We start from the raw sequence: 17,848 nt of genomic DNA, 5'->3' as shown, positions 1-17,848 counted from the left end.
AATCGTATCATTTAAATGAAAATTTAATTTGGGGGGGGATTGGGGGAGGGAGAAGCAGAGATTTTAAGGCTGTTTGCAGCATCTGGGAAGTTTGCTGTGGAAGGAAGTGGCTGTGGTGGCTTTCTGCAGGGATTTGGGTGATGGCAGGGTCACAGGGGGGCACTGGAGCTTTGTGCTGCAGCCCCAGCCAGCCTGTGGGACACGGCCAGGGGGTGGCACGTCCTTGTCCCCTGGATGCTGTCAGCTCAGGGAGGAGGGTTGGGCACAGGGAGGGTGACAGGAAGGACATGGAGCACAGAGGGATGCCCTCTGAGATTTGGGGTGTTCAGGCTGGAGAAGAGAAGCTTTGGGGACACCTTGCAGCCCTTTCCAGTACCTGAAGGGAGCCCACAAGAAACAGAAAAAGGGAATTATCCACAAGGGCCTGCAGTGACAGCACGAGGGGAAATGACTTTGAACTGCCAGAGGGCAGGGATGGATGGGATTTTGGGAAGGAATTCCTCCCTGGGAGGGTGGGGAGCCCTGGAATGGAATTGCCAGAGCAGCTGTGGCTGCCCCTGGATCCCTGGCAGTGCCCAAGGCCAGGGCTTGGAGCAGCCTGGGACAGTGGAAGGTGTCCCTGCCATGGAAGGAGATGGTTTTCAAGGTCACTTCCACCCAAACTGGTTCTGTGACAGGGCTCTGGGGCCACAGGGGCTGGGGACAGGGAAGCAGAAGTGCTGCAGTTCCTGCAGAAGCAGCCCCTGGGGTTTCCCCATTTCGGGGACAAGCACTCAGGCTCGCAGAGAGCAGCTGATATATTTTATTTCCTTTTGTCTTGGCAAAGAGGCTGAATTCCCTTTGCACAGGCAGGACTGGCAGGGAGGATGGTGCTGCAGGCTCCTTGCCTGGGAAGCAAGGCAGGCAGAGTTCCAGAGCTGCTGGGGTCAGCTCTGTCCCCTCCAGGGTGTCAGTGTGGGGACACAGACCCAGCTGTGAGCCAGAGCATCAGCTGGCTGGGCAAAGCTGCCTCTGCTGGGAAGAGGCATGGGGAGATTCCAGGAAAAGCAGGAAAAAAAGCTTGAATGTGGTTTAAAATAATTACTATTTTAGCTCTTGATTCCCGTGGGACAGGGCTGGGTGCTGCTGCCACTGCTGCTCTTTGTCCACGGGTCACTGCAGCAGTGAGGGGACAATAAAATAGATTTAAGGGCGGGAAAAGGGAAAAAAAAAATCAGTTGTGTGGGTGATTAGGGAAGAAAAAAAATCAGGCTTTTTTTCCTCCCCATTATAGCAAATAAAAAGTGCATGGAAGCCGGGCTAGGGAGGGATTATGGGGTGGAGTGCAGGATTACAGGGACACCCAGGAGAAATTAAAGAGCAGTTTGACGCCATCCTCCCCACAGTCACGAGGGGTTTGGGGTTTTTCCTTCCCCATTTTTTTCCTTCTCCTGCTGGAGGCAGCAGAAATGCCCTCTAAAAGAAGGGGCTGGTGGGGATGATGCCCTTGGGAAGGGCCCCACTGGGTAAAACCTGTGTCACAGCCCAGGCAGGGGTGCCTGATGCCACAGAGTATTTTTGGGTCAAAACCCGTTGGTTTTGGCTTGTGGTGACCCTGCCACGACTCCTCTCTTCTCCCACTGCTGAGGCTGGGTGATGAAATGGGACTTGGAGGAGTTCAGACATACCTGGTGCCTCAGAGGATTAGGATTTAGCAGATCCTGGCTGCCATGTGCTTTGCCCAGCAGTTGGAGCATCCCTCCCTTCCAAATCTTAAGCAGCAGAGGAATTAATTTCACCTCTGAAGGCTGGGATTGTGGGATGAGGGTGCTCCTGCTCTAAACCCCCTTTTGTCTGCGCTGCAGGGCTTTGATGCGGGGCCCAGGGAAGGGGAGCCCCCCTCCCTCCCCATCCGAGGGCAGAGCAGGATTGTGAAATGACTTATCTGGTGCAGAAAGGCAGAAAATCAAGTGTAAATCTCCAGCCACGGAGACATTTCAGTGGGATGGACGGGGGGGAGTGAGAAAGGGAATTGATGGCTCCTGTCTGTGGCGCTTAAATCAGGGAGCTCTCGTGAAATGCAGAATTTTGGGGGGGGTGTTTCATTTCAGGGGCACTTGGAGGCCCACAAACCCTCTGGGCGGTGGGCAGGAAGGTGAGAGACTTCTCTCAGCCTCCTCCTCTTGCCCCCAGCCTGGGGGCAGTGCAGGGGGGCAGATCAGACCCCAGTGTCTAATTAGACACCAGCTCTGCAGTGGGTTTTGCTAAGCCCACTCTTTGCCAAGGGCTGTAGGGAGCAGGGAGGGCTAAACCTATTTTATTTTTCTCTTTCCCCCCCCTTTCCTGGTGATTTGTCAGCCACACAATAGTGGAGGTGTGAGCAGCAGCATCTCCCCCTGCTCTTGGTGGGAGGAGCAGGCAGCAGAGCATCCTCTGCCCTGCTCAGAGGGGTGTTTGGCATTTTTGGGGATGGATAGCACACAGGGCTGTCTCATGGGCACCTGCTTCAGTGAAAGGCTTGATTCTGACATCCCCTTCATGCTCCTCCTGTGCCTCTGCAAGCACAGGGGGCTCGAGCAGCTCTAAGGCTGGACTTGACAACCTCAGAGGTCTTTTCCAACCTGAATTTTGGAGCTTTCTCCAGCCCTTCCTCCTGACTTTTGGCTGGGAATGAGAAGCTGTTCAGCTCATCAGTGAGTTTTCCTGCATTCAGGAAGCGTGGCTGGCTGCTTTTTGCTTTTGTGTGTGCTCAGCATTCCCTAAATATTGGGAATGGTGGGAACATCAAGGGCACCAGCTGCTCTGCTGGGGGGTTGGGGTGGGAAAGCAGGAGACAGAGAGGCTTAGAGGGTGCTGCAGGTCTGTGTCCACCTGGTTGAGAGGTGGTGGTGCTGGAAAGGAGAGGGATTTGTGCTTCCAGGGATGGGGCTGCAGGATGTGATAAGGGAAGAGCTGGAATCCATGTTAACAAAAGCACCCTGGCTCTGGAAATGGGATTTCAGGGTGCCTGAGCTGGGATCCCCTCAGCAGCTGGTTTGGAAGCTGGGGCAGGCAAACTTTGTTCTCCTCAAGCTGTGAAGGGTCACCTTTCCCTCCCAGGGATGTTCTGGGGCTTCACAGTTTTTTAATTACAAAAGGCAAACAAGCTCACCCGCGGTGCTCAGAGCCGAGAGAAGGGAGAAATCAGCTGCCAGCCTGCAGATACTTGAAGCACAGCAGTGGGGAGAGGCTCCTGTTGTTCCCTTTGCCCTGCCCACAGGGGCACAGCGTGGTGGCACTTGTGTTCCTGAGAGGCACAGGGCAGTTTGGCTTGCAAGGGACTTTGAAAACCATCTCATTCCCACCCCCTGCCACGAGCAGGAGCACCTTCCACTAGACCACTGAATTTCCAGCTGCAGCACTGGGTGAACACAGTCAGTGTGGCGGGGTTGGAAGCAGGATTCTTCGGGAAATCCAGAGGGAAATTCAGCTGTAGCTTCGCTATTGCTGAATTCCAGCTTCTTCCCCCTCCTCCATCTCTCCAAAGACAGACGGAGGTACGGCTCTGTCTTAGGAATAATAAGAATGATTTCTGAAGAAAAACAAAGCCCCCAGCCCTCTCTTGTGCGGGAGGGAGGAAATAACAGGGTGAATGAGTAGCCACAAATATTAGCATTTCAGAGAGAGCTGCTGGATGGAGATTGTTCACCACCGGGCGGGCTTTAATAGGAGTGATAAGGTTTGCTTTTGTTCTGGGGCTCTTCCTTAATCAGCCTGTCTCCTCCTGATTTTTCTATCGGTGCACTCCATCAGCCCAACTTTCATGTGCTGAGTCCCAGCTGCAGCAAATCTTGTTAGGATGGCCTTGTTCAAACACGGGCGCCGGGTTTGTTCCCTAGAGCTGCACCGAGGCTGGATGGAGTGTGGGGCTGCAGGAATCAAAGCACTCCTCAGCCTGTGTATTTTATAATTCATTGCATAGCTAAGTTGTGGAATACATTTTTTTTTCCCCCTCTAACAAGCTTGAAGCCTTTTCTTCCATATCTAAAGGAATATTATCCGAGGAGGCATTTGGGTGAGGGGGCTTGGAGACCTGCTGCTTGCCGTGTATCCTTTGTCAGTGGTGGAACAGCTTCCCTGTGCCTTATTAGTATTGCACTCTTGCATTTCTTTTATATCAGGGCCCTCTGCAAATAAAATTTTCAAAAGCTGCTGCTCTTGCCACTGCGAGTGGCGGAAAATAAAAGATGATGGAGTCCTGGGGGGGTTTCAGCAGTCAGGTTAGCAAACACTGAAACAAAGCGTGGCACGGAGCCTTCCCCTAATTGAATCCCTGGTTAATTTGGTCCTTGGTTTAATTTGCCCCCTGCTCCAGATTCTCACTGAAAGCAGCCCAAAACGTGCTTATTTATTTTTTTGTTTTGATCCTCGCCTGCCAGTGCTCCGGGATAATTCAGTCCCCAAAGGCAGGAGCTTGCTGGGGGAAGCTGGAGCCGGGGAATGTGGAGCCCCTGTAATTAGAGGACGACTCCAAAGGGTTATTTAGATCTTGCAGTTGGCTTTGGCTGCTCGGCACAGGCTGGGACCTGCCCCACCGTGGCTGGGATCAGCTGCTCCCGTCGGCCCCCGAGAGGCTCCAAACTTCCCCGATTTTTTTCCACTCTCCCTCTTGTTTGGGCATTTTTAATGGAGCTGAAACTCAAACCCACGGAAAGCAGCAGCAGCCGCCCAGGTGTCTGCGGGATCTGGAGACTTGAGCTGCCTCAGTGCAACTCTGTCCCTAATTAAACCTGCCTGGTGCTGCTAATGGAGATGAGTGCAAGGACGAGAGGCCTAATGCACTTTCCATCCAAAGCTCCTGGCGAGGGTGAGGGGCTTTTCTCCCTCCATCCTGTTAATTTGATCTGGGAGTTGGGGAAGGGTGAGGAAGAGGAAAATTCCACTTTGTGGCAGCTTTTTCTGGCAGGGAGCAGCACCAATTGAAACCATCAGACCCAGGGTGAGGGCGGTGGTGATCCAGCACGGAACCACCACTGGTGCTTGCCCACCGGGAATGGTGGCGGCAACTTGGGCGCCCAAAATTCTGCTGCACAAACAAACCAGCCCCGAGGGAGCTCAGCAATCACATTCCTGATGTGTTTTGTGCTTGGATTCCCCAGATTCCTCCCCAGAAGCACAGCCCAAGTACATCAAAGGTGGCAAGCGCTACGGGCGCCGCTCGCTGCCGGAGTTCCAGGAGTCGGTGGAGGACTTTGCCGAGGTGACCGTCATCGAGCCGCTGGGCGAGGAGCCACATCCCGCTCACATTGCTGCCAGCCAGGAGGTCAGCAGGGAGGGGTGGGTCTTGGGGAGGCCTGGTCACCTCTGGGTGTTGCTGCTCCCCGCATCCAGAGGGGTTGGGATGTGCTTGGAGCCTTCCCAGTAGGGGCATTGGCCGCTCTCCTGGGATGGGTGTTGGGGTGGCATTGTCACCTCTGGATGTGGCTGCTGCTCTCATCCACAGCGGGTTGGGATGTCCCAGTGCCTTTACTGGCCACTCTCCTTGCCTGTCCCCAGGGATGAGCCATGCCAGGCGTGGCTCCCTCGCTCCATGTGCCGTGGGAAGTGGGGAAGGAGCTGGGCCACTGCTCCTGGCTGGCGTGTGGGCCAGCAATTAAGCAAGGGCTGAGCTGCTGCCTCCGTGGCTAACGAGGTGTGGGCTGGGAGCAGACAGAGCACGTCCACATCCATTAGTGCAGCTGCCAAAACCTGGCCATGGCTCCAGCAGAAGGGATGGGGAAAAGGGGTGCTGGGAGCAGAGCCCCACAGCCAGCAGCCACTTTGGGTCAGTGGCATCTAATTGCTGAAAAAATCCCCATTCCTGGTTTTGGGCTCCAGATCTGTGGCTCTCTTTGTGCCAGTGCTTTCAATCCCAGAAGCTCCTCTTGCTTCCCCAGACAGGGAAGCCAAAGGAGCTGAGTGGTTGGAATTGGTGCTGTGTGTTAGAGCACAGCCACAACAGCATCTCCCTGGAGCTGGGCTGCTTCCAGCCTGCCCTGCTGTGCCAAGTATTGTTGATTCAGGAGCATGTGGTGGGAGTTTTTCCACTGGGAAGGAGAAGCACTGCTGCTTTCTCCCTCCCCTGTCTCGTGGCTTCACTTGGACTTGGGAGCCTCTGCAGCTCTGTTGCAGGGGTTAAATGCTGCTTTTCACCCAGCCCTGTGTGAGCAAGCAAGGAAGGAGTTTCCAATCCCCATGGTTTCAGTGTTATTCCCATGCAGCTGAGCTTAAAAATGATAAAAAACCACCAAGCCAACACCTCAAAGAAAAGCTTTTCCACCACTCCCAGCTGCTTTTCCCTGCTCCTGGAGACCTTTGCTCAGCACCACAGGGGTGCTCATCCATCTCCTGGTGTTGGCCACATGGGCTGCCCTGACCTTGGAATCGATGTTAATCCGCCCACACTCCCCAGGGAAGTGATGTCCTTGGTGGAAGAGGCTGCTCTGATCTTACCCCTTGGTTTTAGCTGTCACGGAGGTGTAAAAGGGTAGTCCATTAACAAGGTCAGTTAATTAACCCAGCTGGTGTGAGCCACGCTGTGCTGTGGGGGCTGGATCAGTCTCCTGCTGGGAATGCTTGTTGCACCTTTTGGGCTGCTGGGATGGTTAATTCCTCTGCAGCTGGAGCAAAAATCAGGCCAAACATGTGAAATCCCTTTTTATCAGCACCTCCAGAGCAGATCCTCTTGGTGTGCATGGGAATGGCCTGCTGGAAGGTGTTGAGGGGTCCCTGGTGCCCTGATTCCTGGGGATGTGGCCAGGGAGCAGCCCTTGCCCAGTTCTCTGCTGCTGTGTGTACAAACACAGCAGCATTCCAGGCTGTGCCTGGCCTGAGAACTGGGGCAGCGTGGCTTAATTGGTGCTTGCTCCCAAGCAGTGCCAATTAAAAGGGCTCAGGCTGTGTCTGAGAGGTTTCCTTCCCTCCCTCCCTCCCTGGTAAACAAGGCTGGAAGGCTGCTCTGGGACCGGCTGCCCAGGCAGGCTCCACCTCCATCCCCCGGGCGTTTCAGGTGCTGCAGGATAAGGTAATGAGCTGCTGGGTCTGGATTGAGGGTCCCTCTGACCTGCAGGAGCTTGTCCCCATGGATGCTGGCTGTGCTGACTCCAGTCCTCACTGGGGAGCATCCATCAGCTCCCCTTCCCCAGCTGCTGGCTCTGCTCTGGGAGAGGCCCCTCCTTCTTGCAGGTTCATGGGGTCCCAGAATGGTTTGGGTTGGAATTACCCTAAAGCCCATCTCATTCCAGCCTTCTACCATGGGCAGGGACAGTTTCCACTGGTCCAGGTTGCTCCAAGCCCTGGCCTTGAGGTTTTAGAATCTGCTGGCACATCCCAGTTCTGTCCCTTCAGTGCCACTTGCTCCCATGCTCTGTGTGTTTCTGAGTTGTATCCTGGCATTGGGAGGCTCGGGTTGAAACTCCTGCTTTTGGGTGAGACTCCCGAAGTGGGGCTGTCCTGGAAAGCCAGGATTTGTGATTTAACACCTCAGGATAGTGCCTGCTCCCAGAGAAAGTGCATTGCTGGTGTGACTGATGCTTTGGAGCTGAGGGCACCTGGCAAAGCAAGGTGTGGGGATTTGACAGCTTTTTTTGGGGTTCTCTGCTCAGCCTGGGGAGCTGCAGTTGGATCTGGGAAGAACAAAATCCATCAGCACTGGAAAGCCAGGATTTGTGATTAACAGCTCAGGATAGTGCCTGCTCCCAGAAAAAGTGCATTGCTTTTTCATTGCATTGCACACACCAGGTGTGACTGGTGCTTTGGAGCTGAGGGCACCTGGCAAAGTGAGGTGTGGGGGTTTTACAGCTTTTTTTGGGGTTCTCTGCTCAGTCTGCTCAGCCCAGGGATCTGGGAAGAGCCGAATCCATCAGCGCTGGGGCGAGGGCTCACCTTGTGGCATGTGCTGCTGATCATCATTTTAATTAGCAATATATTCCAGGGGAGAACAAAGGTCTGGCTGGCTGGAGCAGATGGCAGGGGGGAGAGAGAGGTGGCTGCTGCCTCATTGTGGGCAGAGCACAGGCACAGGCTGCAGATGCATGGGGAGCCATCTGCTCCGCACGCGCCTCCCCAGGGATAACGCATTCCTGCCATCCCTGCTCTGACCCGGGCCAGCTGTAGCCCTGCCGGGGCTAGGGGACAATGAGGGCCTGACGTGGGCATGTCCCAGCCTCTTTGTCCCCTCCCGGTGGTGGCTGACCCCGAGGGGAGGGAGGGAGGGGAGGTCACACAGCACCCCGGGGCTGCCAGCCCAAAACCCCCTGGATTTGTTCAGCCTCTTTGGGATGTTGGTGTTGATGGAGTTGTTGTGGTTTCACAGAATCCCAGGGTGGTTTGGGTTGGGAGGGGAGCTTAAAGCTCATCCCATCCCACCCCTGCCATGGCAGGGACACCTTCCACCATCCCAGGGTGCTCCAAGCCCTGTCCAGCCTGGCCTTGGACACTTCCAGGGATCCAGGGGCAGCAGCAGCTTGTGTGGCTTTGCTGAAAGTGCTTGAAGTGAGTGGATCTGGTGCTTGATTAATCTGATTCTATATAAAAGTGTGCATGTTGCTTATGCAGAAAGACTGGGACACAGAGGATCTGCCTTCTGCATCACTGCCAGCTTCCCCTCAGTGTCCCAGCTGTGCCCAAGGAGGAGCATGGGTGGCTGTGGGGGATATCTCTGGCACCCAAGCCAACCCTCTCTCTGCACAAAGTTTTCTGCATTTTCAGATGGCAATTTCATAGAATTCCAGAATGGTTTGGGTTGGAAGCATCCTTAAAGCCCATCCCATCCCACCCCTGCCATGGGCAGGGACACCTTCCACCATCCCAGGCTGTTCCAAGCCCATCCAGCCTGACCTTGGACACTTCCAGGGATCCAGGGACACCCACAGCTGCTCTGGGCACCCTGTGCCAGAGTTCTCTTTGTGAAGAACTTCCAGGGATGGGATTTAGTGGCACCTGTTGCCTCAGCTCCTGCTTTTTGTCCCTCGTGGGACATTGAGATGCTGTGGCAGCAAAGGGCCCTTGCCTGGTCCTGCAGCTGAAACGGGAACAGCAGCAGAGCTAAAAAAAGTCCAGTGACTTAATTCAGTTTCCATGGCAACGTTGTAGATTAATGGCTTTGAGCTGTAATCTGAATGAGACGTATTGAACTTTTCTGGGGTGATTTAGAGCCTCTTTATGTCCTGGCTGACTTTGACTCCAAATCCATCAGTCACGTGCAGGCAGGAGTGTCCACTTGTACCTCTGCAGGAGCAACATCTGCCACTGCTAAACCACGAGTTCATGCTGTGGAGCATCACGTGGGAGCAAATACCCTGGGCTGCTACATGGGTGGCAGGGATGAGACAATGTGTAGTACATGAGGAAATCACCTTAAATGCTGTACCTGTGCTCCTGGCGCTGCCTGAGCTGGTGGGGTGATGCCAGAGGGAGCAGGATGGTTTAAGACCACCATAGAGTGGGTTTTTTATCCTCTGTTAAGCTCAGTGAAAGGCTTGTTGACAGCATAGCTCTCTCCTGATACAGAGCTGCACTTAGTGCAGGAGGTTTGAATTTGGCTTGGCTGAGTGTGGGGCCAAGGATAACCCAGCTCTGTGATCTTCCCTGCATCCCCATACCATCAACCCCTCAAAGAAAAGCAGCATGGTTTGCTCAGAGGGCAAACCTCTCCCTTGCTCCCCTGCCAGGCTCTGATCTGTCCCCCTGCTGGGTCATTTTTGGGGCTCTGGGCATCTCTGGGTTCTCCCCACCACAGAGCCACACGTGCCAGAACAAGGCAGGATCCACGAGCCCTGCATTCCCAGCCCAGCCTGCAGGGAGGGAGATGGAAGCCTGGCAGTGCTGCTGGAGCCCTGCAGCTCCTTGGCTGCTGATCCCAGAGCCTCTTTCATCCAGGGGATGTCTTGCAATAAATAACTCAGGAGCCTTTTGTTTTCTCCGCAGCACTGGAAGGCGCGCGGCAGCGAGGAGTACGAGGCCGAGGGTAAGAGCAGACACACCTGGGTGTCCTTGTGTCATTGCAGCCTTGAGGAGGGAGCAGAGGAGCACCTGGAGAGGGGCTCTGGCTGTGTGGAGCACCCCAGAGCTTGGGGAGGGGCAGCTGGGGCATCCCCAAGCTGGGGATGAAAGTTAAGGCAAGGCACGTTGTGTGCCGTACCCCCCTGCCCTCTTCATCCTGCTGTGGGTGTTCCTGTCTCCCTGACCTCTGTCCTGGTCCCCACTCCTGCCCCGGGGGGCTCTGGCTGTAGTGGAGCCTGGTGGGCACTAGATGTCAGCAGGGACCAGTCATTAAAAGTTCCCTAATTGTCACAGAATTCTAAATTCCTGGAATGGTTTGGAAGGGAACTTAAAACTCATCCAGTCCCACCCCTGCCATGGCAGGGACACCTTTCACCATCCCAGGCTGCTCCAAGTCCTGTCCATCCTGGCCTTGGACACTTCCAGGGATGGGAAATTTCTCTGGGCAGCCTGTGCCAGTGTTTTACCATCTTCATCATCAAAAACTTCCTTTTAATTACATCAGCACCTCTCCCATATTTCAGCTGCTTTCTAACTCCTTCCCCATCCAAAGAGGCCAGCTTTTTTCTCCTAAAGCTGCTTTCCCAGCTCCAGGAGGTGGCCTTGCAGCTCCCTTGATCCCATAACTGCCCAGGGGAGGGAAGGGTCCCTTTTCCAACTATACCAGCAGCTGAGGAAGCTCTGCTGCTCTTCCCTGGCCATCAGACTCATCCACATTCCCAAAGATCCTCCTGGCCACAGCCCCAGCTGCTGCACCTGGTCAGGCACTGGGAGTGCCCATCCCTGGAGGGATGAAGAGCTGTGTGCATGTGGCACTTGGGGACAAGGGTCAGGGGTGGCCTTGGCTGTGCTGGGGAACAATTGGACTCCATGGTCTTGGAGGTTTTTCCCAACAATTCCAGCAATTGTTCCAGAGGGTTTTTTCAGCAATTCCATGATTCTGTGGCCACGAGGCTCCTTCCCCTGGTGGCAAAGTGAGTGAAATGCTGAGCAGAACCTCCTGATACTGCTGGGACCAGTGTCCACATCCTAAAACCCAAAGTGGGCTCTGAGCAGGATGAACCAGACAAATGCTCCCTTGGGATCTGCAGAGGCAGGAAGGAGCTCTGCCCACTGCCACAGCAGCTCCCCAGTGGGGTGCAGAGCCCCCAGGTCTGCTCCTCACTGCAGACACCGGAGCGATCTCCCCCATTCCAGGACAGCTGCGCTTCTGGAACCCCGACGACCTGAACGCCTCCCCTGGGGCCTCACCCAGCCCAGACTGGATCGAGGAGAAGCTGCAGGAGGTCTGTGAGCACCTGGGCATCACCAGGGATGGCCACCTGAACAGGAAGAAGCTGGTTTCCATCTGTGAGCAGTACGGGCTGCACGCGGCGGCCGGGGAGGTGAGCGACCCACCCCACCCCTGCCCCTGCCTGGGCTCAGTGTGGGCCCCCAAAATCCCTCCTGGGCTTCACCACAGCACAGGTGGATGCTTGGAAAGGGTTTGCAGCTCCAGCTGCTGGTTCTCCAGTGAGGTTTTTGGTGCCAGACCATCAGGCTGCTGCAGGAGAAGGCGCTGCCAGGCTGGGCCGTGGCGTGCGTGTCTCCTCACTGAGGGATCTGGAATTTAAAAGCATGGCTTGGATTCCAAGCATGTCTCCTTAATCCTAGGAATTTTCTAGCTAGACAGCAAATATGGTTGAAATATTCATAGGTGGTTGCTTTTGACTTTGTGGAGGCCTGTGGGTGTTTCTGTCCTGCAGCGAGAGCCCACGAGAAAATGAAATATTTAACAAAAAAAAGCTCTTGTCAACTTAGGATTTAGTTTTATTAAAAAAGTCAGATTTTTTTGCATCTGAAGATAACATGGCTTGTATTAATTTCCTCCACAAAACAAGTTCCTGAGCCAGGTATTCCTTTGCAGCATCCACAATGAAATGTTTTCAGGGTATTAAGGCAGAAAATAATACCTGAAAAGATAAAGCGTAGACAAAGAAATAGTGAGGGACTAATCTGAACATCTACAGTCCTACTTTTGAGAAAGCAGCATGTCCTGAAGCGTCAAACAGATTTCTGATAACCTTGCAGTGTCTTAGGGGTTTTTTTTGCCTGGTCACTTCCAGCTGCTCAGGGTTTGGCATCTGTCTCAGTACCTCGAGCTGAATTCCTGAGGCCACACTGGCTCAGGAGCAGAATGAAATGAGGGTTTTTTTTCCTGCTGCCTCATTAAACAGCAGCTCCAAGATGACCAGGAGCTTTTCTTCATGGTGTATGTGTGCCTGCACTTTTCCACATGGAGAATATGGAAATGTGCTAGGCTGATGTAGCTCTTGCTTTGCTCTTTTTGGAGCCTTGGGAATAGAATGCTTCCTCTTTTGGAAGGCCTCTTTTTTGGCCTTTTACATGCTCTCTGTCTCCTTGCAGGTGCTTGAAGAGGTGCTCCATAACCTGGAGCAAGATGGGACCATGAGCATCGAGGATTTCTTTTATGGCCTGTTTAGAAATGGGAAATCTCTCACCCCTTCAGCATCGACTCCGTACCGGCAGCTGAAACGCCACCTCTCCATGCAGGTGAGGAAGTGAGAGCTGAATCCTGGGGCCAAAGGAGCAGGAGAATTCCTGAACAATTCCCACCTGTGAGGCAGGAGGTGGTGGCACTGAGCTGCTGCCTGCCCTGCTCCTGAAGCAGATTTCAAATTCTCTCTCATTAAGAACTCTTTTGGGGGAGATAAAACACAAAACACCCTCATGGGAAAAGGGACACGGCTTCCCTTTGAAGTTTTGTGGCTTGGAGAGGGCTCTGGCAACCTGTGGAGTGCAGTGGTAGAGCCTTGTAGAATTCCAGGATGGTTTGTGTTGGAAGGGACCTTAAAGCTCATCCCAACCCCCTGCCATGGGCAGGGGCACCTTCCACTATCCCAGGGTGCTCCAAAGTCCATCCAGCCTGGCCTGGAACACTTCCAGGGTGGGGCATCCAGTATAAACTGGGTTCAGGGGGAAGCACTGCCTGGGATAGGCTGGGGACATGCAGCTCCCACATCTCTACTCCAACTTTTGCTTTTTTTCTGAGAGAGAACTTGAAATCTGCTCCCTGTCCTTGCCTGGAAGCTGAGGGCTCTACCCAAACAACTCTACAAATGCTCCCTGCAGCTGTTTTAGGGAAAGTGACATTCCAAACCAAAAATGACCAGTGGAAAGCCCTTCTGGAGCAATGAGGCCAGCCCTGAAGCACTGCTCCTCCTGGGATTTGTTTTCAATCCCTTGTGCCCCGGTGCCGTGAGGTCAGCAGCGACGCTCCCGCCGGGTTTTGCTGGGCAGTGAGGAAAAACAGAGCTTAATCTTTAATCTCTGGAGCAGTGCCTAGGGAAATTCCATTGATAACCCCCTGTGGGCACTGCCTTTGCCCTGTCACACCCTCCTCATCCTCCTCCTCCTCCTCCTCTCTGGCAGTCCTTCGACGAGAGCGGCCGGCGCACGACCACCCCCTCCGCCATGCCCAGCACCTTCGGCTTCTCCCTCTTCTCCAGCCTGGATGATGGGATGGGCTATGGCTGTGTGGAGGGGGTGCTGGACTGCTGGCACCAGGAGGGCATAGAGAACAGCCAGGAGATCCTGAAGGTAACCCCCAGCTGCACCTCACCCCTGGTTTTGTGTGTGTTTCTTTCTCCCTGTGTTGGATGCTGAGGTTTTTTTTTCCTTTCCAAAGTCCCTGGTTTTTCCCCTTCTAAAATTTCCCACAGAGAAGATGTGGTTGTTGTATCCCTGGAAGTGTTCAAGGCCACATTGGACAGGGCTTGGAGCAGCCTGGACTAGTGGAAGGTGTCCCTGCCCATGGCAGGGGGTGGAACTGGATGACCATTAAGGTCTGTTCCAACCCAAAGCATTCTATAATTCTATAAAAATTCCCAGTGCTAGTGACAAGAGTTCTAGGAAATTTCCATTCATTTCCTTTATGGTGCATCCCATTTTATCCTTTTTAATGATAAAAATACACTCTGATTTCCAGCATAGCTTGAAGAGGTCACCTACATTTGTTAGGAAGCAATTTAATTCCTTTTCCTCCCTGAATAGCTGCACCTGCAAACCTCTGAGCACTGGGGTGACCTGAATTATTGCTTGTGCTGAGGTGGAGGACAGCACTTGAAACCCTGCCCGGTCCTCAGTGTTCCATTAGACAGAGTGAAAGGGTGATGGGGATGAAATCAGGTACCTGAATAAATCCATCCCTGTCCATCCCATTAGAAGCTGTGGGTGGGAGAAGATAATTTTATGTGGCCATCACTGGATTCCCAACAAAATCACTGTGATTCTTCTGGCTTTTAAATATCCATGTGGCTGGAGAACAGCCAGGCTGGAATAGCCTCTGCCATGGCTCAGGATTTAAAACTCACTCATCACTGTTTGAGAAGGTGGGACCACCTTCAGCAGATTTGTGTGGCCACCTTCACTTTGTTGCTTTCCACTGGAAAATTGCTTTGTGCTGGTGTCACTGGGGTGGTTTCTCCAGTGCCTGCAGTGTTTCAGCCCCACCACAAGTGCTTTGCTTTGTGCTCCTGCAGGGTTAGGTTGGAAAAGTCCAGCCCTTGTTCACCACTGAGCCCCATCCCAAGTGCCACATCCATATGGGTTTTGGACACTTCCAGGGAAAGAAGAGGCTTGGAGCAGCCTGGGATGGTGGAAGGTGTCCCTGCCCATGGCAGGGGTCTGGATGACCTTTAATGTCCCTTCCAACCCTAACCATTCTGGGATTTTACAAAGTTCCAAGCAGCTGCTGATGATAACTTGCTTTCTGAGAGGTGGGATCCTCGCCATCAAATCCCCTCTGCAGGGATTGTTGCCTCTTGCAAGATCTGGTTTTGTTTGACACGAGCATCCCCAGCCACCTCCTCGCAGCAGCTGATCCGTGCAGAGTCCAGTCTCCTTAGATCCTGCAGGGAATTAGTGCAATCCATCAGTCCTGGCCTTAATTTCCTGCTGGTCTTGCAGCACAACCAGGACACTTCCCCTCTCCACAGCTGGCAGCAGCTCAGTTGGAGGGAGGGGCAGAGATGTCAGGTTCATTGCCCTCGGGGCGTTTGTGACAGATTAATTAGCCAGCAAAGATCTCTTCTGAGCCTGCTCCTCCTAGCCTGTCAGTCCCTGCAGAAATGTCTCCAGGCTGCTGCAGGAAGCTCACTCCACTCAAAGGATGTGTTGTTTCCACAGGCTCTGGACTTCAGCTTGGATGGGAAGGTGAACCTGACGGAGCTGACGCTGGCGCTGGAGAACGAGCTCCTGATCACCAAGAATGGGGTGCACCAGGCAGCCCTGGCCAGCTTCAAAACGGAGATCAGGCACTTGCTGTGAGTCCCAGGGGTGGCTGAGGTGCTGCTCCCTGCTCTGCTCGGCCAAGCAGGGGCTGAGGGAGCAGCTGAGGGTGGTGGTGCTCCCAGGGGCACTGGGGTGGCACTGGAAGGCTCAGTTCTCTGTTGGAGCACTCAGAAACTTCCAGCTGTCCTTGTTCTGCCTGGGAAAAACACTGAAACCTCCAAGGATTGCAGAAAAATGTGGTTAAAAATTAAAAATGGAAGCAGCAGGCTGTTCCCAGTCTGGGAGTGGTCACTGCTGTCCACAGTGGTCATTGATGGCCAAGGGATGCACAGCTCAGGGCAGAGGCTGCTGGAGTTTCAGTACCTTTAATCCAAACTGATTTGGGGCATTGCAGAGGTTCTGTCATGTGATAAATGTGGAGGTGAGCTACAAACCCACTGTAAATTCCAATGTTTTCCCTTTGAAAGTCACCACAGTTTGACTTTGTGCTGGACTGGCTGTGCAGGTTTTTCTGTTGAAAAAGAAGGCTCCAGGGAGAGCTCAGAGCCCCTGGCAGGGCCTGAAGGGGCTCCAGGAGAGCTGCAGAGGGACTGGGGACAAGGCATGGAGGGACAGGAGCCAGGGAATGGCTCCCACTGCCAGAGGGCAGGGATGGGTGGGAGATTGGGAACTGGGAATTGCTGGCTGGGAGGGTGGGCAGGCCCTGGCACAGGGTGCCCAGAGCAGCTGTGGCTGCCCCTGGATCCCTGGCAGTGCCCAGGGCCAGGCTGGACAGGGCTTGGAGCAGCCTGGGGTGGTGGGAGGTGTCCCTGCCATGGCAGGGGGTGCAATGAGAGGGCCTTGAAGGTCCCTTCCAACCCAAACCATTTCAGGATTTGAACTGGGAAGCTGGACCACAGCTGAGGGTCTCAGGTGTTGAGGTCTCAGGATCTGTGGGGACGCCAAGACATGTCCAGAGCTGTTTGGGTGCAGGTTCAAATGCAGTTGATGAGACCTTGGAGATCTTTCCAAGCTTCCTTTCTGATGTTTCAAATCCCCTTCTTGGGGGAGCACTGGGGGCTGACCTAATGCAGGCTGGCTCTGCTCTGCCCTGCCCAGGGAGAGGTTTGACCAGGTGGCCAGGGAGAAGGAGAAGCTGCGGTCGGACCTGGAAAAGGCAGAGAAGCTGAAATCCCTGATGGCCTCGGAGGTGGACGATCACCACGCCGCCATCGAGCGCCGCAACGAGTACAACCTCAGGTGGGCATCACCCATCCCTCCTCCTGGGCAGGGGCTTGGTGCCCACCCCCAGCTTCACCCCCAGCAGCATTTGTCACCCTCTTCCTTGTGGGGGTTCCAGCTGTGGGTTTCTCTGGGTCTGGTTGAAGGCACTTGAGGCAGTAATTTGTGTTCAGACTCAAGTGTTTATTATTTCTTACCAGTAAAACTCTCACTGCTGTGAGTTGAGCTGCTTTTCATCAGAAGGCACAAAATGGCCAACAATCTCTGGTTACAAGGTCTTCTAAGACTAAACTGTTCAATTAAGAGCTGACACCTAGATTATTTTCCCTTTTAACCCAATAACTGATTCCAAAGAGCCCCCAGTGTGGACTTTTCTGCCCAGTTACAAAATGCCACCCAAACCCATGAAGAAACAACCCAGGATGACACCCTGTGCCCTCCATCTTGCTTCCACCCACAACATACTAAAAATCCCAAACCCTAAATTTCTCACCAAGTGACACACCCACACTACTGTCTGTAATCCATTTCACACTTTAGTGGATTCTGGTCTATCTTGAAGTCTAGGAAACTTTCTCCATGAATGAGGGTCAGAGTCAGTGCTCCCCCGGGGGCCAGGACACCCCAGAGCAGACAGAGAAATATTCCCAGTGCCCTGGGCTTCCACACTTCCACACCCCAGAGCAGACAGAGAAATATTCCCAGTGCCCTGGGCTTCCACACTTGCTCTAACGAGCTCCTGTCCCCCTTGGCAGGAAGCTGGATGAGGAGTACAAGGAGAGAATTGCAGCTCTGAAGAACGAGCTGCGCCGAGAGCGGGAGCAGATCCTGCAGCAGGCCAACAAACAGAGGCTGGAGCTGGAGCAGGAGATTGAGAAGCTGAAAACGGATGAGAACTACATCCGGGACCGCCTGGGCCTGGCCCTGAAGGTAACAGGGAGTAAACACAGCCAGGATTTCCCCCAAAAAGCAGGAATACCCTGGCAAGGGGAGTGACTCCTGCAGTCTGTGTTGAAAGGATGAGTTCTGGGCTGTGTTTAGCTGGCCAGAAGTCATTGAAGCAGCAAGACAGGGTATATCCATGAGAATTGGTGTTTGGGCACCTCAGTGGGTTGTTCCATGGATTCCCAACCTCCAGAGATTTCAAATCTCTGCTGCCATCACGTGCAGAGTGTGTGTGTGTGCACAGCTCTCAGATGAGCTGTCAAGCCAGGAGATGAAACATCTTGGTCAAGTTTGAAATCCTCTTTTTAAAACAAACCATCCAAAGCAAACTTGCTGTTAAGCTTTTTGATAATTTATCAAAAGTCCAGTGCTCACATTTGCTGTGGCAGGA

General features: G+C 53.8%; 1 protein-coding gene across 6 annotated transcripts in view; it reads left to right on the top strand.

Moving 5' to 3' along the window:
- Positions 1 to 17,848, top strand: part of NIN (ninein) — a 60,769-nt gene that overhangs the window by 14,457 nt on the left and 28,464 nt on the right. For all 6 annotated transcript variants that reach the window (XM_064422824.1, XM_064422818.1, XM_064422819.1 and 3 more), the window contains exons 4-11: positions 5,118 to 5,281; positions 9,925 to 9,964; positions 11,197 to 11,384; positions 12,406 to 12,552; positions 13,432 to 13,599; positions 15,187 to 15,323; positions 16,390 to 16,530; positions 17,268 to 17,442. In XM_064422824.1, coding sequence (XP_064278894.1) covers positions 5,118 to 5,281; positions 9,925 to 9,964; positions 11,197 to 11,384; positions 12,406 to 12,552; positions 13,432 to 13,599; positions 15,187 to 15,323; positions 16,390 to 16,530; positions 17,268 to 17,442 — 1,160 coding nt within the window. The remainder of the gene's footprint in view (positions 1 to 5,117; positions 5,282 to 9,924; positions 9,965 to 11,196; positions 11,385 to 12,405; positions 12,553 to 13,431; positions 13,600 to 15,186; positions 15,324 to 16,389; positions 16,531 to 17,267; positions 17,443 to 17,848) is intronic.

The sequence above is a fragment of the Passer domesticus genome, chromosome 6 (assembly GCF_036417665.1).
Source record: "Passer domesticus isolate bPasDom1 chromosome 6, bPasDom1.hap1, whole genome shotgun sequence".
NCBI classification, from domain to species: domain Eukaryota; kingdom Metazoa; phylum Chordata; class Aves; order Passeriformes; family Passeridae; genus Passer; species Passer domesticus.
This window is presented reverse-complemented; position numbering and strand designations above follow the sequence as displayed.